Source organism: Rhinopithecus roxellana, chromosome 13 (genome assembly GCF_007565055.1).
Source record: "Rhinopithecus roxellana isolate Shanxi Qingling chromosome 13, ASM756505v1, whole genome shotgun sequence".
Taxonomy (NCBI): domain Eukaryota; kingdom Metazoa; phylum Chordata; class Mammalia; order Primates; family Cercopithecidae; genus Rhinopithecus; species Rhinopithecus roxellana.
This window is the reverse complement of record NC_044561.1, coordinates 134,310,200-134,329,569: the sequence shown is the minus strand read 5'-3', so window position 1 is coordinate 134,329,569 and position 19,370 is coordinate 134,310,200. Positions and strand designations below refer to the sequence as shown.

General features: G+C 49.8%; 5 protein-coding genes and 2 gene segments (V, D, J or C); 6 read left to right on the top strand and 1 right to left on the bottom strand.

The window, feature by feature from the left end:
* LOC104671035 overlaps window positions 1-19,370 on the top strand; it is a 724,295-nt gene that overhangs the window by 620,848 nt on the left and 84,077 nt on the right.
* LOC104672491 (immunoglobulin lambda-1 light chain-like) overlaps window positions 1-19,370 on the top strand; it is a 605,026-nt gene that overhangs the window by 518,025 nt on the left and 67,631 nt on the right. The gene's annotated exons all lie outside the window — the stretch shown is intronic.
* LOC104674970 (immunoglobulin lambda-1 light chain-like) overlaps window positions 1-19,370 on the top strand; it is a 651,096-nt gene that overhangs the window by 569,457 nt on the left and 62,269 nt on the right. The gene's annotated exons all lie outside the window — the stretch shown is intronic.
* LOC104674967 overlaps window positions 1-19,370 on the top strand; it is a 611,567-nt gene that overhangs the window by 535,531 nt on the left and 56,666 nt on the right.
* Window positions 1,837-19,370, bottom strand: part of LOC115892667 (breakpoint cluster region protein-like) — a 56,587-nt gene continuing 39,053 nt past the window's right edge. The window contains exons 5-6 of the mRNA XM_030914100.1: window positions 3,369-3,430; window positions 1,837-1,952 (exon numbers count right to left, since the gene is read on the bottom strand). Coding sequence (XP_030769960.1) covers window positions 3,378-3,430 — 53 coding nt within the window. The 3' untranslated portion in view covers window positions 1,837-1,952; window positions 3,369-3,377. The remainder of the gene's footprint in view (window positions 1,953-3,368; window positions 3,431-19,370) is intronic.
* On the top strand, window positions 1,911-4,905 carry LOC115892665. Its single transcript, XM_030914087.1, has 2 exons — window positions 1,911-3,234; window positions 4,393-4,905. The coding sequence occupies exon 1, from the start codon at window positions 1,941-1,943 to the stop codon at window positions 2,889-2,891; it is 951 nt and encodes a 316-aa protein (XP_030769947.1). The 5' UTR covers window positions 1,911-1,940; the 3' UTR covers window positions 2,892-3,234; window positions 4,393-4,905.
* Window positions 9,002-10,167, top strand: LOC115892666. Its single transcript, XM_030914098.1, has one exon. It carries the CDS (start codon window positions 9,361-9,363, stop codon window positions 9,946-9,948), a length of 588 nt encoding a protein of 195 aa, XP_030769958.1. The 5' UTR covers window positions 9,002-9,360; the 3' UTR covers window positions 9,949-10,167.

The window sequence follows — 19,370 nt, the reverse complement described above, 5'->3', positions numbered from 1 at the left end:
CTCTCTGGGGTCATAATTAGGGAAAGGGTCATCATTAGGGAGACAGTAATACAGGACAGTGACAGCTGTAGTGCATGATGCTGTGGTTGTGGGAACACAGGAAGAGCACCCTAGCCTGCCCAGAGAATAGGGAAGGTGTCAGAGGAGGCAGTATTTGAGCTATGGCTAGAACACCAAATCATACTTTACCAATTGTACAAACTGGGGAAGGGGCCAGTGGGGGATGAGAGAAGAGGCTGACTGGTGGGCAGGGCAGACCTGGAAAGGTCCAGAGATGAGGAGTTGCCCAGGACCCTTCAGAAGGGGAGGGACTTTCTCCAATGTGTTTTGGAAGATACATTACTGGGTTCTCTGAGACTGAACCCCACATTTTTGAAACGTTTATGGCTTTGTAAGAGGGAACTAAAGTATCATTCTGAAGCTGCTCTTCGTGATACCCAGGGTGAGGCGGTAGACCTTCCTGGCCTAGATTAATGAGAATCACCCCCATTTGCAAAGTGCAGTAGAGTTCATGCAAATGACTTGCACAAGAACACTTCACTGGCAGGTAGAGTACGCCAGCTACATACTGCTGCATAACAAACCACCCCACAACCTCATGCCTTGGAACAACACTTTGTTGTTATTTCTCAGAGTTCTGTGGGTTGGCTGGGCTCAGCTGGGCAGTTCTTCTGCTTGTGGTCTCTCATGCAATTGCCATCAGATGGTGGCAGAATGTCCAAGATGACTTTTCACTCACCTGTCTGCACCCTCAATGCCTTCTGGATGGGCTCTCTCCATCAAGATGGTCACACTTCTTAGGTGGCAGCAGTATTCTGAGAATGCAAGGGCCAAAGCTGCTGGGTCTTGTTAAGGCTTAGGCCTGGAACTGGCACAGTGGCACTTCACTGCATTCTATTGGTTAATGTGAGGGTTAGGGCCAGTCCAGATTCCGTGTGGGAGGGTACTAAACAAGGGTGGAAACACCAAGAGGCGTGATTCCCTGTGGCCATCTTTGGAGACTGGCTGCTATACAGTGAACCTTGTCTTCAGACTCTGCCTGTGCATCTTAATCACTATGACTCTTCTCTGGAGAGGTCATAGCCACAGTTAGGGGTCTCTATTTGAGTCTCAGTGAGACCCCGCTTATTTGATAACTGCTTATGCAGTCATATTTTTAGTTTGTGACACTCAGAGATAGTCTTTGGGATGTCAATATCAGTTACCTATTGCTGTATAACAAAACTCCCCCAAATGTAATAGCTGAAAAAACAACCATTTATTATTTTTCATGAGCCTCCAGGCCCACTGAGTGGTTCTGCTGGTCTGAGATGAGGTCGTTTGTGAGTCTGAGGTCACTAAGGGTTGGCAACATGGCTCAACTGTATTAGCTGGGCTCACTCACATTTCTGAGACCTCAGCGGGGACAGCTGCTCTTGGCTCCATGTGGTCTCTCATTCTGTAGTGCAGGTCTCCAGAAGGGCAGAAGTGCACGTAAGGCCTAGCCTCAGAACTGGTATCACTTGTGCCTCACTGTATCGGCCAAAACAAATCATAAGGCCATCTACCAGATTGCAGGATGGGGAAGTAGCTCCCACCTTCCGATGAGCTGAAATGTCACCTTACAAAAGGCATGAAGGCAGGAAGGAGTGGAGCCATTTGTCATCAGCCGCCACTGTGCCTGTGTGCACTTGAGAGAAGCCCTTCCCAGCAGCAACCGGCCCACATCAGGTAGCCTGGCTAGGTAAGTCAGGCCGGGCTGAGTTTCAGGCCCTGTGCACCACTTGGTGGACACCTTTGTGTGTACTTTCATGACCGTGTCCGACCCTGATGACTTGACCGTGTGGATGCTTCACCCACACTGGGCCAGCTTGGGAAATGGAAATGAGAAACAAGATTCTCGTTCACGAGGAGCTGTTCATTTGAACTGAGGAGAGAGTTGAGCCCAGGAGTTCTGGCCGATGACAGGGTGCCTGGAAAAGCAGAGAAAGCAGCTCGGAGAAGAAGAAAGGCAGGGGCTCACGGAGACCATGTTGAGGGAGAGAGGGAGAGGGCTGCCCATGGCCCCACGGGAAGACTGCCCTGGGTCCAGGGGTCTTCCAGCTGCTGGGCCCACCCTCACATGTCCCGGTAACGTAACGTTTCTTCAGCTCTGCCCATCCGGTGCCATTATTGTTTTAAAATCGAGATGCTTCTTGGACCATCAGCTCGACAGAGAGCCACAAAGCTTTTGGGTCCATGTCAGAATTCTGCTTCCCAGAGGGAGATGGCCTCACGGGCTGCTCCAGCACCAGCATGTGGAACGTGGTCCATGTGGTCAGAGAGCCGGAGGCCAGGGGCTTGGCATTCCTGGGACCCAGAAGTGGCTGGGAGACTGTTGGGCCAGCCTGAAGGGGCATGGGAACAGGGGGAGCGGATTGAGGGTCCAGGTTCTAGGGCAAGTTGAGGCCAGGCTGGGTCCACAGGAGACCTGTTGCCAGCCCCCCACCTGCCAATGCCAGTGGGAGCCAGGGCAGCTGGACACGGGTCCTCCAGGGTACAGCAGGCTGGAGGATGAGGAGGCAGAGACTCGGGCTGGAGGCCCTGAGAACCCCGTCACCAGGCGGCCACATAAGCCACATCGTCCCCTCAAGCACCCAGAAACTGGAGAGATGGCAGTGGAGGAGGCTAGGATCTGGAGTCTTATGTCACTGGCCTGTCCTCGTTTTGTGCCCATTGCCCAGTGGGAGGGGCTCAGGAGACAGAGAATTACAGGCAAAGGAGAGAAGCTGTACCTTCTCTGTACGTGTGAGGGAGGTGGAGTTTTTTGGACCCTTGGAAATGTGGGGTCTATCCTCTTATTTCCCAGAAGAGCCCCAGTTACCATTTCCACACCCCATGCAAAAGCAGAGGGAGATTCAGGTTTACACTAAAACCAAAGCTCTGCCCTGTTGGATCATGGCCAAGGCATTCACCAATCTCCCCCGCAGCAGCCCAGCTCCTGAGGGGGATGTCTGGCTCTCTGGGGAGATCCCACATTCCCTGCAGTCCACCTCCCAGAAGCTTCTGAAATCCCTCCCTCCTGCCCCAGGTCCGCCTTCCCCTCCACAAGCCTCACCTCCAGTCCTCTCCTTGAAGATGCCATCCCCGCCTCCAGGAGCCCACCCAGGGGGACCCGGTGAGAAAGGCTGCCTGGCTCTGGGCCAGAACCTGTCACATGGGCCAGAACCTGTCACATGGACTGGCCCTGACTGCCCTGCTCTACAGTGAAGGCAGGTAGGACAGGGTAAGCCTCCCCACCCCTCTCCTCTGGACTTCACCTCACTGGCCAGGAAGAGCCCCTTGCAGGAGGGAACAGGGTGGGAGATGAGGAAAAAGACCGGCCTGATGGAGTAGGTGTTGGCACCCACCTCAGTGCTTTAATGCCCGCTGCTGTCCCCACGCTGATCGCAGAAGACACAGTCATATTCACCTGAAAGAGAAGTGGGAGTGGGGACCTCTCTGAGTTCCTTCTCCATATGGGTTGGGGGACCTCGCCCAGCAGTATTTCCACAGTAAAGGAGCCAGATACCCACGTTTACAGAGGCAGAAACAAAGAGATTCAGCTCTTTCCTGGGTGCATGGTAGCCAGCAGCCTGGAACTTGGTTCCAGGTCACTTCTGCCAAACCCAGCTCTCCCCTCATCACTGCGGGTGAGTGAGCAGGGTTATAGTCAAAGGAGTGACTCCCAAATGCTGGAATTGCTGACTATGAGAAAGACAAGAACTCTCGTCTCTGAGACTGGCAGCGTGGGGACAGTAGCCCTATCCTCCATCAAAGAAGCTCACGGCTGGGACTTTGGAGTGACCCACCATGTCTCAGCTGTCCAGAGTTGTGGTGTGTGGGTTCTGGTGTCCTGTGTGTTGTACTGGGCAGGCATCCTTTCAGGGTGGAAAGGCGCCTCCTCTGTGTCCTCTGGCAACATCTCAGCATGGGCATCTGATTCTGTGCTCAGCTGGTGTCCTCCCCAACCCCTGCTCTTCCCCATCCACTCATGCTCTCAAATGCACAGCGGACCTTGTCTCTCCACAGCTGAAAATCCCCAGTGCCTGCAGTTCGAAGGCCAGACCCCTTAACCCACCCCGGCCTACCTCTGGCTTCATCTCCCACCCCCGTGTCCACCTCTGTGATTTCACCCCCAAGTAATACTAAATTGCTTATAGTCCCAAACACTCCCCTACCACACGGACACTTTGTTTGATTCCTTGATGTGTTTGTATACGTTTTTTCCCTTGGCTGGAATTCCACATTCTCATCTGCCTGGTGAACCTTCAAAACCCAGTTACCCTGGACAGCTTTCTCAGAAACCCCCTCTTCACTCTGTCTTTGGAGTGACCTGTCTTGGTTTTGCTCCACAGTGTTTGACCGAGTATGTGTGCATGTCTGTCTCCCTAGCACAGCAGACAGGACACACCAAGGGCGGGTCACACACTGAAAACTTAGGCCCTGAGTCCAACACGGGACTGGGCACAGGGCAGGCCCACAGCAGTGGTGCATGGCCCAGATGAAGTGAAGCAGCCTTCCCCCAGTCCTGGCCCCAGGAAGCATCTCTGAAGTGTGGTGAGGATTTGGGGGTCACAGTGGGTACTCCTCAAAGGCCAGCCTTGGGAATACTTCTGGCTTCCACTTGAACAAAGCCCCCCTTTCCTCCCAGAACACCCTGGCCAGGAGTGACGATGATTGATCACTCACCCTCCTGCTAACCACACAGCCCCATCCTGGGCTCTGGCAGACCGTGAGCACTGGCTTTTCAGCAGAACTTGGCTTGACCCCAGCATGGCAGACATCGTGACGTTAGCACATGTAGAGAGCGCCATCTCAGACCTCTGACCTCCATAACCAGCAGATAATCAGCGTCTGTTGTTTAAGACTAAGTTTGTGTGGCTGGGCATGGTGGCTCATGCCTGTAATCCTAGCACTTTGGGAGGCCAAGGCAGGTGATCACATGAGGTCAAGAGTTCAAGACCAGCCTGGCCAACATGGTGAAACCCCGTCTCTACTAAAAATACAAAAATTAGCTGGGCATAGTGGCTGATGCCTGTAATCCCAGCTAACTCAGGAGGCTGAGGCAGGCAGGGAGGCAGAGGTTGCAGTGAGCTGAGATTGCCTCACTGCACTACAGCCTGGGTAACAGAGTGAGACTGTCCAAAAAAAAAAAGACTACGTTCATGGGATATTATGACATCAACCACAGGAGATGATTGTACCCCATTTTAAAGAGGAGAAGACTGAGGCCGAGAAAGGAAAACACATATGCCCAAGCTCCCCAGCAGGCCTGCTGACTCATTGCCCAGTGCTCCCTGCCTGTCTTCCTCACATGACAGGGCCAGAAGCCCCAGTTCACACGTCCACTGCTAATTCTGCAGAGGCAAACGTTAGGAAAAAGCAAGCCGAGTCCATTTCTCTGGGTGTGCAAGTGAGTGAACTCTGGACAGAAAGGCCTGTGTGCCCCGAATCATGCAAAGCAACCAATTAACCAATTTTAGCAGAAGTCAGAACTTGCTGGAACTGAATGCTGTGCCAATAGCTCCTCCTTGTTTGTGCCCTGCATACCCCTGAAGCAGGTGGTGGTGTGCCACAATGTCAACCTGGATTTGGAGTTCCTTAGGTTTGTGAGAAGCCAGAACACGTACCACCTGCATCCGAGGCCAGCTGGGTGACTCTGGCCTATTGATAGTATTCTCATCTATCTACTTTTCTTTTGATCAGGGCAGGACCTGATCTCAGAGGAGGAGCTGCAAATCTTGGCAGGCTCAACAAATTCCAGCAGGGCATGTATCATGTTCTCTTGTCTCCTGAGGGCCCTCCTCTGCCAGTGGGGGTGGTGGAGCCTGGGGCTGGCCTGCTGCCCAGCTTGGAGCCAGAGCTGGGCCTGATGGAGTTCTCCCTGCTCATTCCAGATGAGCGGAAGCCATCTTTCCCACGGGGATCTCAACACTGCAAGGCAGAGCGCCCCATGAAGAGAGGATTTCCTTCACTTGCCTTTTTGCCCTGGCAAGATTGGCAACCAGGTGTCTGTGAGCACTGGTGGCTTCTCATTCCTGGCACCTCTTTTTGGGAAGCCTCATGGGTCTCAGCTGTACCCTTCTCCTCTCCAGCTGCCAGATGGCCAGAGTTCCCCCGTGCCCTGGAATGTGGGACTCTCTCTTTGAGAGGTCCACTCGGGGACCTGTCCTCAGGCCCTAGGGTCAGCACATTGGTGGCCAGTTTCTTTAGGCTCAGGGTCAGGCTTCCACTGGTGGGTGGAGGCAGCCCTTTGTCCCACGTCCTGCCCCTGCATTCCTGAGTTGTGGGCTCCCTCCGCCATCCTCTTGGCAGGTGTCCCTCCCTGCCCCCTCCTGGTGACCAGAGCTAAGCCAAGAAGCCTGTGCTCTCTTCCCAATGCATCCACGTGGAGCAGCTGGACACTGGTGTTAGAGTATTGTAGAATTGGCTAGGGGGAGTGGACATTCCATTGTAATGATGGCAAAAATAACCATAATCTCTCAGCCACTGCTGAAACTGCTGGAGTCGGGCCCTTCCCAGGTATGATTTGCCCTCCCTGATGGTGTCTTTCTCTCCCAGGTGTGCAGATACGGAAGCTGAGGCCCTGGGGGGTCAGGGGAACCTCATGAGGGAGGAGGCGGGGGCGCAGGACTGACTCCTGAGCTCTGCAACCTTAGTGTTGCCGTCTGGGAGGCAGAGGCAGGCAGATCACTTGAGGTCAGGAGTTCGAGACCAGCCTGGCAAACATGATGAAACCCCATCTCTACTAAAAATACAAAAAAATGAGCTGAGTGTGATCTCAGCTACTCGGGAGGCTCAGGGAGGAGGATCGCTTGAATCCAGGAGGTGGAGGTTGCAGTGAGCCAAGATCACATCACTGAACTCCAGCCTGGGCAACAGAGCGAGATTCCATCTCAAAAACAACAACAAACTGATAATAATAGGATGCTGGCACCGTTTATATCTTTTCTGGGTCTCTCCCATTCCTGTAGAATTGTTCTTACCCCCAATCACCTGCCCATCTCTCTTGCACCCCAGAAGTTTTGCAAGTTGAGGAAGAGAGATGAATAATCCGATATGTACCATCTGTATATGAGAATAATTTCTCTAACCTCTCTATGGGGGTGGGGAGGTCCATGTCCGCAAAATTTTCAGAAACGTGTGCACCACATCCACAATCGTGATGCATAACATTCCCATAATCTTAAATCCCTGTGACTCGTTTGCTGGAAGTTCCCCCACCCAGCCCCAGGCAACCCCTGATCTGCCCTCTGTCATTATAGGCTAGTTTTGCGTCTTCTAGAATCTCATAGAGGGAGTCATGCAGTATGTACTCTTGTAGATGATGTTTTTGAGATTCCTTGGTGTTGCTGTGTTTTGGATTGCCGAGTAGTATTGCCTTGTACAAATGTACCGTAATTTGCCCATCTACTCTTCTATGGCTGGATTTCAGAACTGTTTCCAGTTTGATGCTCATATGAATTGTGGAGGCAGTTTTAGACCAAATTTAACTTAACAATACAATATGGAGTGATTGAAACTAATGAACATACCTGTTACCTCACTTACTTGGCATTGTTTTATGGTGATACACTTGAAATTTCCTCTTATTTTGAAATATTCATCATTATTCACTATAGTCTTTTGCTGTGCAGTAGACCTCAAAACTTTTTTCTCCTGCTTGGCTGAAACTTTGTATCTTTTGAAGAGGAAGTCTCCATTCCCTTGTTCTGCCACCTCGCCAGCTCTGGTAACAGTCATTCTTCCTTTTTCTTTTTTTTTTTTTTAATTTTTTATTTTTTGGTATGTTGTGTCTGTTGCCCAGGCTGGAGTGCAGTGGTGCGATCTCAGCTCACTGCAACCTCCGTCTCCTGGGTTCAAACAATTCTCCTGCCTCATCCTCTAAAGTAGCTGGGATTACAGGCGCCCGCCACCATGCCCAGCTAATATTTGTATTTTAAGTAGAGACAGGGTTTCGCCATGTTGGCCAGGCTGGTCTCAAATTCCTGACCTCAAGTGATGTACCTGCCTCAGCTTCTCAAAGTGCTGGGATTGCCATCATGAGCCAGGGCACCTGGCCCAAATTCAGCTTTTAAAAGATTCCACATGCATGTGAGATTATGTGGTATTTGTCTCTCTGTGGTATTTGTATTTCACTTAGCAGTATGTCCTCTAGATTTATACATGTCATTCCCAATGACAGAGGGTTTTTTTGTTGTTTTTTTTTAATAGAGTTTCGCTCTTGTTGCCCAGGCTGGAGTGCAATGGCATGATCTCAGCTCACCACAACCTCTGCCTCCTGGGTTCAAGCAATTCTCCTGCTTCAGTCTCCTGAGTAGCTGGGATTACAGACACGTGCCACCACCCTCAGCTAATTTTTTTATTTTTATTTTTTTTAGTTGAGATGCGGTTTCACCATGGTAGTCAGGCTGGTCTCGAACTGTCAACCTCAGGTGTTCTGACTGCCTCGGCCTCCCAAAGTGCTGGGATTGCAGGCATGAGCCACCATGCCCAGCCAAGTTTTGTTCTTTTTAAGGCTGAATAGTACGTCATTGTACATGTGCACTGCCAGTTCTGTGTGCATTCATCTTAGGCTGATTCACTTAGGCAGATTCCACATCTTCACCCCTGTAAATGGGGCCGCGTCTCTCCTGCTGTGCATCCATCCTGGGTGCTTTAGAAAACAGCAGACAGACCACAAGTCCCTGTTGCAAGTGAGGACAAAGTGTGGGAAGGCCGGGAGGGTCTGCAGTCCCAGATGGCCTTGGCCTCACCCCGCAGTACACTGTTGACACACTGGAATGCCGCCTCCTTCTCCAGGTCCAGGTCTTCAGCAGTGACCCGGAACCCCAGCTCTAAGGGAGGTGGCAGCATCAGAGGCTGCCCTCGCCTGTGTGGCAGCAGGGGAAACTTGCGTCTACGGGGCCTAGAGGCCTGGGATCTGGGGGAGCCAATCCTCGGGGCGAGTGTCTGCCCTGGTGTTGTATCTGCTGCCTTTTCACACTGGGTGTGACCCGAAGGGACAGCCTAAGGCCCGTCCTCACTCACTGTCTTTGAGGAACTGAGGGTCAGCTGACAGTGGGATGAGGCTGGCCCCTCCGTTGTTCTCCTCTTTAGCCATGGGAAGCCTCCCATGGAGCTGTAGGAGCTCGAGATGGCATTTCGTTTGGGACACGAGCTCATGCAGGAGGTCTGCGATCTCTGCTTATATCTGACTTCTGACCTCTGGGCACCTACTGCAGCTGTGGTTGAGGCCCGGAAATGTGAAGGGCCTCCATCCACTCACTCAGTAGGGACCCCAACGTGGGGGTCAATGTGGAGGGGGGAGGGGCCGCTGCAGCAGCTGCAGGAGGAGAAGTGCCAGGCCTTGCTCTTCTCATGCCGCCATCCATGCTTGCAGCTGGGAAAGGGGCAGGAATCAGTGAGGAGACCTGGGCTGAGTCCTGGGGGTGGGAAGAGGGGGCAGGAAGGGGATCTGAGAAGGAGAACAGAGGGTCTGGTGGTCTGTGCATCTTCCCAGACACAGGAGCTGTAGAGGGAGCCTCTGCAGCAGATGCTAGGTGGTCCACTGGGCCCCAGGAGTCTTGGGACTTGTCTTTCTCCTGCTGTGCATCCATCCTGGGTGTTTCAGAAACAGCAGACAGACCACAAGTCCCTGTTGCAAGTGAGGACAAAGTGTGGGAAGGCTGTGAGGGTCTACAGTCCCAGATGGCCTTGGCCTCACCCCGCAGTACACTGTTGATACACTGGAATGCCACCTCCTTCTCCAGGTCCAAGTCTTCAGCAGTGACCCGGAACCCCAGCTCTAAGGGAGGTGGCAGCATCAGAGGCTGCCCTTGCCTGTGTGGCAGCAGGGGAAACTTGCGTCTACGGGGCCTAGAGGCCTGGGATCTGGGGGAGCCAATCCTCGGGGCGAGTGTTGTATCTGCTGGTGTTGTATCTGCTGCCTTTTCACACTGGGTGTGACCCGAAGAGGCAGCCCGCGGCCCGTCCTCACTCACTGTCTTTGAGGAAATGAGGGTCAGCTGGCAGTGGGATGAGGCTGGCCCCTCCGTCCTCCTCCGCTTTAGCCACGGGAAGCCTCCCGTGGAGCTGTAGGAGCTCGAGATGGCATTTCGTTTGGTGCACGAGCTCGTCCAGGAGGTCTGCGATATCTGCTTATATCTGATTTCTGACCTCTGGGCATGGAGGTCTCTCTGCAGTGGCCCAGGCCTGGGCACAAAAGGAGAGGGGCCTCCATTGTCCCGCAGGGGCTGAAATGCAGACCGTGCATCTCCGGTGACCATGGGGACCCTTCTCTGATCATCAGGATTCTCTTGGTCTCTGGGGTCCTTGTCCTGCTTAGGCATCCCTGACCCACTCTCCTTGAGGTCCCCTCAACAAGATCTTCCCTGGACACGAGTCTGGGGACAGCCAGGTGTTGCGGGCCCCAAAGGGGTGACTCCCTACTCGTGGGCCCCACAGAGATTCCTTGTGCTCAGTGCAGTGGCTGAGCTGCAGGACGCCCTGGAATTTGGAGCACACAGCACTGGCTTGCTGTGGTACCTGTACGATCAAATTGAAGGCAGGATCACCAGGAAGGAACACAGGGCTTGCAGGATCACGGAAAACCTTCTTGGAGTTGTCTTGACACCACTGATGCCAAGTGTCCGGATGCTTGTAGGATGGCCTGCCACTCCATCCAGGGACAGGAGCAACGGGGAGATCCCACAAACAAAGTGAACTGTGGGATGGGCTGAACGGGCTCCAAGCAACTGAGCCCTACCAGCAGGTCCTCAGCCCCAGGCTGGGACAGGAATAAGGGGCACAGAGTGCCCAGGTAACCGCTCCTGGGAGCAGTGGGGAACCGTCCAGCGCTCGAACTCTCAAGAGCTGGGCTCTGAGATCCTCGTCGAGCTGCCAACTGGGCCAAAGGCTAAGCGAGCAGTTTCTTCTGTTGCCGGGCAACGCGCCTTTGAAACCTGAGGGAGTGGGTGCGCGTGCACAGAACTGCTTGAGTCATAGAAGAACCTTAACAGATTAGCCTGGCAAGATAATAGCGGGAAAGGCACCTGCTGGTTGCCAGGCAACGCATCTTTTAAACCTGAGGGAGTGGGTGGCCTGCACAGAATGCTGCCAGTGACAGAGCGACCTTAACGGATTAGCGCAGGAAGGTACCTGTGCCAGATACCTGCTGGCAATGGCGCGAGGCGGACGTGGGGGTGGGTACGCAATAGGTAGTGGAAGGAGAGACTCCCGCACAAAGATTGCAGGAATAACAAGCGCTTGCCCACAGTGGCTGCAGATCCGCTAGTGGATCACTGAAGGTTCCAGCTCTCCCGATGAAGTGGAGATTGTAGTGAGCTGAGATCACACCATTGCACTCCAGCCTGGGCAACAAGAGCAAAACTCCGTCTCAAAATAAAAAAAAAGAAAAAAAAAAAGACCGGGCGTGGTGGGTTATGCCTGTAATCCTAGCACTTTGGGAGGTCGGGCGGACAGATCAGGAGATCACGTGTTGGAGACCAACCCGCCCAACATACTGAAACCGAGTCTCTACTAAAAATACAAATTTAGTCAGGCATGGTGGCACGCACCTGTAGTCCAAACTACTCGGGCGGCTGGGGCAGGAGAATCACTTGAACCCGCAAGGCAGAGGTGGTTGTGTGCCGAGATTGCGCCACTGCACTGCAGCCTGGACAACAGAGCGAGGCAGGCTCCCTCTTATAAAAACAACAACAAAAAAGAGGTAAATGGTTATTAACTTAATGCACTTTTATGCCTGTGTTCTTCAATTTGCTTAGGAAACACCCACACTTGAGAGCTGGTACTGTGGCCCTGACTGTGGATAGGAAATACATGGTTTCTTGCAAAAAATAGATACTGAATAATCACGATTTAGTTGAACTAGAAATCCATTCGGTTTCTTCCGTATTTTTCCAAAATTTTCATCCTTTTTTTCTTTCTTTCTTTTTTTTTTTTTTCAGACGGAATTTCGATCTTGTCGCCCAGGCTGGAGTACAATGGCGGATCTCAGTACTTGCTGGCAATAGCGGGAGGCTGGGGGACGCTCCTGCAGTAGGTACTGGAAGTAGAGGCGCGGGCACAAAAGACATGGTAAGAGGAGGGGTGCGCAATGGCTGCAGATCCGCCAGTGGATCACTGAAGATTCCTGCTGTCCTGCTGAGGTGGAGATTGCAGTGAGCTGAGATCGCACTATTGCACTTCAGTCTGGGCAGCAAGAGTGAAACTCTGTCTACAAAGAAGAAGAAAAAAAAAAAGAGGCCAGGCATGGTGGCTTATGCATCCCAGCACTTTGGGAGGTCGGGACAGGCGGATCACGAGATCGGGAGTTGGAGACCGGCCTGGCCAATATGGTGAAATCTCATCTCTACTAAAAATACAAAAATTAGCCAGGCATGGTGGCACGCACCTGTAGTCACAGCTACTTGGGCAGTTGAGGCAGGAGATTCATTCGAACCCGGGAGGCAGGGGTTGTGGTGGACCGAGATCAGGCCATTGCACTCCAGCCTGGGCAAAAGAGCGAGACTGTTTTTTGTTTGTTTGTTTGTTTTTGAGACGGAGTCTCCCTAGGCTTTCTCCTGCCTAAGCTTCTAGAGTAGCTGGGACTACAGGTGGCCTCCATCACGCCTGCCTAATTTTTTGTGTTTTTACTAGAGACAGAATTTCACTGTGTTAGCCAGGATGGTCTCGATCTCCTGACCTCATGATCCACCCTCCTCGGCCTCCCAAAGTGCTGAGATTACAGGGGCGAGCCACCGCGCCTGGCCCAGAATTTTTTATGATTACTCAAATCAGTCTCCTTGAGCATTTGAGGAGCAGAGTTTGTAAGGACAGCTTGGTGGGTCCGGGGAAGCCAGTGGGCCAGGAGTGCTGATTGGTTAGGGATGAAATCAAAGGGAGTTGAAACTGTCTTATTGAGCTGAGTCAGTTCCTGGGTGGGGGCCACAAGATCAGATGAGCCAGTTAATCCATCTGGATGGTGCCAGCTGATCCATCCAGTGCAGGGTCTGCAAAATATCTCCAACACTGATCTTAGGAGCAGTTTAGGGAGGGTAAGAATCTTTAGACTTCAGCTGCATGACTCCGAAACCATAATTTCTAATCTTGTGGCTAATGTTAGTCCTATGAAGGCAATCTAGTGCCCAGGCAAGAAGGAGGTCTGCTTTGGGAAAGGGCTGTTACCGTCTTTCTTTTAAACTATAAACTATAAACTAAGTTTCTCCCGAAGTTAGTTCAGTCTACACCCAGGAATAAGGAAGGACAACTTGGAGGTTAGAAAGCAAGATGGGGTTAAGTTAGCATCTCTCACTGTCTCAGTCATAATTTTGCAAAGGCAGTTTCAATCGTGATAAGAGTGGATTTCCTTGTCTCATTTTTGATCCTATGGGGAAAATATTCAGTCTTATGTCATTAAGTATAATAGCTACAGATATTTCATGTATGCCATTTATCAAGTTTAGTAGATTCTCCTCTCTTTACGTGGAGTTTTGCATTTTTTTAATCAAGAATGAATGTTCGGTTTTGTTTAGTGATTTTTCTGTGTGTGTTGAGATGATCATATGGCTTTTCCATTTCAGTTTACAATGTTGGTGAGTTACATTGACTTTGGAATTTTTGTTTGTTTGTTTTTGAGATGGAGTCGCACTCTGTCACACAGGCTGGAGTGCAGTGGCACAATCCCAGCTCACTGCACCCTCTGCCTCCTGGGTTCCTGCAATTCTCCTGCCTCAGTCTCCCAGGTAGCCAGAATTACAGATGTGTACACCACCATGCCTGGCTAAATTTTGTATTTTTAGTAGAGGCAGAGTTTTGCCATGTTGACTAAGCTAGTCTCGAACTCCTGACCTTAAGTAATGCATGCATTCAGCCTCCCAAAGTGCTGGGATTACAGGCGTGATTCACTGTGCTCGGCTGATTTTTGAATGTTAAACCAACCTTGCATTTGTGGTATAAACCCTACTTGGTTATGACGTATTATCCTTTTTTTCTACATCATTAGACTCAGTTTGCTAAAATTTTGTTTGTAATTTTTACATTTATTTTCATAAGAGATATGGGTCCTTAGTTTTCTTTTTTCGTAATGTCTTTGTCAGATTTTGGCATCAAAGTAATGCTGGCTTCATAAAACGAGTCGGGAAATAATTCTTTGTTTTCTGGAAGAGTTTGTAAATAATTTGTGTTATTCTTTTTCTTCTTTTTTTTTTTGAGACGGAGTCTTGCTCTGTCGCCCAGGCTGGAGTGCAGGGGCGCCATCTTGGCTCACTATAACCTCAGCCTCCCGGGTTCATGCCATTCTCCTGCCTCAGCCGCCCCAGTAGCTGGGACTACAGGCGTCCACCACCACACCCAGCTAATTTTTGTATTTTTACTAGAGACGGGGTTTCACCATGTTAGCCAGGATGGTCTCATTCTCCTAACCTCGTGATCCACCCGCCTCGGCCTCCCAAAGTGCTGGGATTACAGGCCTAAGCCACCGCGCCCAGCCTGTTTTGTTTTATTCTTCAGTGGAATTCCTGAGTGAATCCATCTGCGCCGGGAGTTTTCTTTGTATTAAAGTTTTTAACTACAAATCCAATTTCTACAATAAATATAGAGCTATTCAAGTTACCACTTTTTGAGTGAGCTTCAATAGTTTGTCTTTCAAGAAATTCATTTATTTTATCTAAGTTCTTGAATTTACTGGCATAAAGTGGTTCCTAACCGTCCCTTATTATCCTCTGATAGCTGTAGAATCTGTAGTGTTGTCACCCCTTCCATTCCAGGCCAGAGTAGAGGGAGTGGATGAGAAGAGAAAGGGAGAGACACATAGTCACCAGTGCTTTTCAGCAGTAATTCATGCTATTCACATCAAACCTTTGATTTTTGTCTGTTTTTCAAGTAACAGGCTGAGGCAGAAGAATCACTTGAACCCTGCAGGTGGAGGTTGCAGTGAGCTGAGATCACGCCACCGCACTCCAGCCTGGGCTACAGAGCAAGACTCCATCTCCAAAAAAATGAAAATTAAAAATAAGTAAATGTGAATTTCAGATAAATAGTGATGACTTTTTTGGTCGAAGTATACCCTAAATGTTGTCTGGATAAAAGACACTGAGGTGAGTACTGTGGCCAGGAAGGTAAGAGGGATGGGGGGCCAACCGACTAGAGACAAGGGAAGGTATTACTAAGGACACGGCAGTGGAGCTGAGTCCTGAAGTGATGCACAAGCAGTTATTTGTCAGGGAAGAAAATGGTAAGGAGGCTGGGCGCGGTGGCTCAAGCCTGTAATCCCAGCACTTTGGGAGGCCGAGACGGGCGGATCATGAGGTCAGGAGATCGAGACCATCCTGGCTAACATGGTGAAACCCTGTCTCTACTAAAAAAATACAAAAAAATCTAGCTGGGCGAGGTGGTGGACGCCTGTAGTCCCAGCTACTCGGGAGGCTGAGGCAGAAGAATGGCGTAAACACGGGAGGCAGAGCTTGCAGTGAGCTGAGATCCGGCCACTGCACTCCAGCCCGGGCGACAGCGAGACTGCGTCTCAAAAAAAAAAAAAAAAAAAAGGAAAAGAAAATGGTAAGGGGTTTTCAGGGGTAGGATAGGAACAGTAGGAGCCAAAGTGTGGGTATGTCAAAGTGTGTGGCTATGTGTGCACGTAAAATGGAAATGAGATGGAGGGATGGGTTGGAGCCTGGATTTAAAAAGCACGTATCGGCACTGGGATATTTGGCCTGGGACAGGGAGGCATTTTTTACGGGAGACTGGCCTGGTGGGATGTGTGCTTTACAGTGTGGACAAACAGCTGTGGCACAGGATTGTTGGCAGGGGAGGGCGACAGGAGGCTGCCAGAGTTGTCCAGCTGGATTTCTTTCCTGACACAGACAGGCTGGCATAGGATTGGTGGGGGAGAGGGAATGGGGAGGAGGGAATGTCGCGAGGTCAGGAACTTCCTCCAGTTGCCAAGAGGCGTCTTGACTGTTTAAAAATGTCTCTGAAAATTTCACACACCAAGGCCCTCTATAGTCCCAGGGTATAGGCCACCCTCGAGATTAGAAAGAAACCCCTGGGAGCTGTGGTGGGATGGGTGTGGCTTTTGGAGGTGCCCCTATTGAGACCCCTGCTCTAGCATTTGCCGGCTATGGAAGCTTTGGGATCACTTTTTACAGTGGACCTGATATTATAATACCCACTTCCTATGATGAAAAGGAACTGAATGAGTGTGGAATCCCCAGGACCGCGCTGGAATATAACGGGCCCTCGGGGTTTAGTTTCTTTCCTTCTTGCCAGTGAGGTTTCAGAGGGACTGGAGAACAGTGGATTTTGACCATCCATTTGGGGTTGTCAGTCTGTGCCAGGCCAGCTGGGGACTACAAAAAGGAGGTACAGGTAAGCAGTGAGGCCCTGTGGTTCATTCTCAGATTTCATTCTGGGAGATCAGAGAGAGCCCTTCCTGGAACTGTATCCTTTCCTGGGGAATATGGGTGGAAATCTGAGGGCCCTGTGCATAGATTTTCCCTTCTGTTTCAGCTCTGCCAGCTGCCAGAACTGCGGCTTTCTTAGCAGATTGTCTGTACACATGAGACCTTATTTATGGGATGGTTTACAGAAGGACAAACCCTTCCTTCCAAGTTTAACCAGTCCTCTTATACCAAGGTTTCCCAACCTTGGCTGTATTGATATTTTAGGCTGTATAATTCTTTGTTGTGGGGGGCTGTCCAATGTTTTGTAGGAAGTTTAGCAGGATTCCTGGCCTTTTACACACTCACTGTCTATAGCACCTTGCCTCCCACCCAGTTGTGACAACCAAAAATGTCCACAGACAGTGCCAAATATCCCCTAGGGTACAAAATTACCCCCTACCCCTCATTAAGTACCACTGCTTTATGCTCACTAGACACATGGAAAAAGAACTTCTTAGCATTTTTTATCAATTTCTTTTTAACCTAACCAGTGAAATGCTTGTTGAAAAAGACTTCGTTTTCACTAAATTGAATTTGAATTCTAATCTATTTTAACTTACTTATAGAAACACTTCCTTTGTGCCATTGTCAAAACAAACTCAAATCTAAAATTTTAAGCTTTTTTTTTTTTTTTTTTTTTTTTTTGAGACATAGCCTTTCTCTGTCGCCCAGGCTGGAGTGCAATGACGTGATCTCGGCTCACTGCAACTTCTGCCTCCTGGGTTCAAGTGATTCTCCTGCCTCAGCTTCCTCAGTAGCTGGGATTACAGGTGTCGGCCACCACACCCGGCTAATTTTTCATTTTTAGCAGAGACGGGTTTTCACCGTGCTGGTCAGGCTGGTCTCGAACTCCTGACCTCCGCTCTCCTTGGCCTCCCAAAGTGCTGGGATTATAGGCATGAGCCACCACTCCCGGCCAATTATAAGCTTTTGAGAGAGGATTTTTTCTAAGGGTGGGGTTTCTGAATCACTGAAGTAAGTTGCTATCCCTGACCTTGGATTGTTGCATCATTTTTTTTTTTTGATCTGTGATGAAATAACTTCTGGAACTGGGATATAAGTAGTTACGTTCTTGTTGATTTACACATGTTATTTCTTACAAGAAATCTCTAAATTAGATTTTATCAGTTCTTTTTCATAGGAGAAGAAACAGATTGCAGATATATAAAGTGATTAAGTGATTTGCCCACAGTCACACAACTTGTATGGCAGAACTGGAGCTTGAACCCAGGTCTCTTGACCTTTAAGTTCAGTTCTCTCCTCACTGTATGGGAGACCTCGAAAGAGATTCTTTTGGTGTATCACATAGCCTTCCCATTGCTTTGTCCTCTGTAACGCCATCATTATGTGAATTATCTGACATGACAAGAGTCAGAAGGTGTCGTAGAGATGCCTTAGAATCCAACTTCCTTTTTATTGTAGATGAGAATACTGAGTGGCCAAGTGACTTAGATTGAAGACAGCACTTGTTAGAAGGAAGACTCATGAGTTTCAAGTCAAAGTCAGCATTTAAAAGTATCCTAAAGGCTGGAATCTTGAGTTGATTTACCAAATAAAAATTTTAACAGATAAAGGTTTAGGTTTTTTAGAATACAGATTACACAGCAATGAAGAGGAAAAGCTGGGCAAGGTAGTATGCTCCTATAATCCTAGCTACTTGGGAGGCTGAGGCGGAGCTCAGGCTGTAGCGTGCTATGATCGAGAAAAAAAAGAAGAAAAGGAAAGAAGTGGGGTGTTGCTTACTGTACAGTTTTTTCAACATTTCTACATGTTTGTAAAATTTCAAAATAAAATGTTAGGGGAGGCTGGGCACAGTGGCTCATGCCTGTAATCTCAGCACTTTGGGAGCCTGAGGCAGTCGGATCACGAGGTCAGGAGATGGAGACTATCCTGGCCAACATGGTGAAACCCCATATCTACTAAAAGTACAAAAATTAGTGGGGCATGGTGGCACATGCCTGTAGTCCCAGCTACTCTGGAGGCTGAGGCAGGAGAATCGCTTGAACCCAGGAGGCAGAGGTTGCAGTGAGCCAAGATTGCGCCACTGCACTCCAGCCTGGCGACAAAGTGAGATTCCATCTCAAAAAAAAAAAAAAAAAAAAAAAAAAAAAAAAAAAAGTTAGGGGAAATAAGAGAAAAATAGCAACAGTTTGTGTGGAAAAAGACTTGAAAGTGTTAGATAACGATGAATTTCTTATGAGCCTCTGGAAGCTCCTAGAAAAGCAGATTTTTTTTTTTCTTAGATTAAGGTAGGAGCAGCTCAGTGTCTAGATTGAGGGAAATAATAGTCTTGCTGAGCTCTGTGCTTTCTAGACCAGGTCTGTCTTGTGTCTGTGTCCACTTCCGAGGTGCCTGTTAAACTATGAAGCCAGTGAACACAGGGTACTGAAATCTGGAGGAGTGGATGGGGAATGCGTGGTGCTGACTTGGAAGAAGGGCCAATTTAGGGAAGCACCATGGTGGTTTTCAGATACTGGGGGAGTTGTGGAGTGAGAGTGGTACTTTTATTTTGAATATAAAGCTTAGATTAAGGGAGAGCAGAAACATTACAGGGAATGAGATATCCATTCTGCTTTGCTCATCCCCGACCCTCCCATTCTGTACCTTCAGTACAGCAGCCCAGGTTAGTCTTTAGGAACTGCAAATCAGGTTGTAGGACTGCACGGCTTTTATTACCGTCCTGTGTCACATGAAGTCCAGGGCTTGACTGGTCTTCTGGCCCTTGCCGACCAGTCCTCACTTTGACATTTCTGTGTTCTAGCCATAGTGTATTCTAGCCAAGTCCTTAGAGTTCTTCAGTTGAACCTGTGTTTACTCTCACACCTTTGAGGTGTACCTCCTACTTTGTTCCCCAAAGTAAGGCAGAATTGGGGATCTTTCTGCTTGCATTGTATCCTGTACATATACTTGCCCTGTTTTTTGTTTTTTAAAGTAGATTTATAAAGGATG

Excerpts from the sequence above, each read along its gene's own strand:
- LOC115892665 (XM_030914087.1), top strand. The coding sequence starts at position 1,941 with ATGACAGGGTGCCTGGAAAAGCAGAGAAAGCAGCTCGGAGAAGAAGAA.
- LOC115892666 (XM_030914098.1), top strand. The coding sequence starts at position 9,361 with ATGCCGCCATCCATGCTTGCAGCTGGGAAAGGGGCAGGAATCAGTGAG.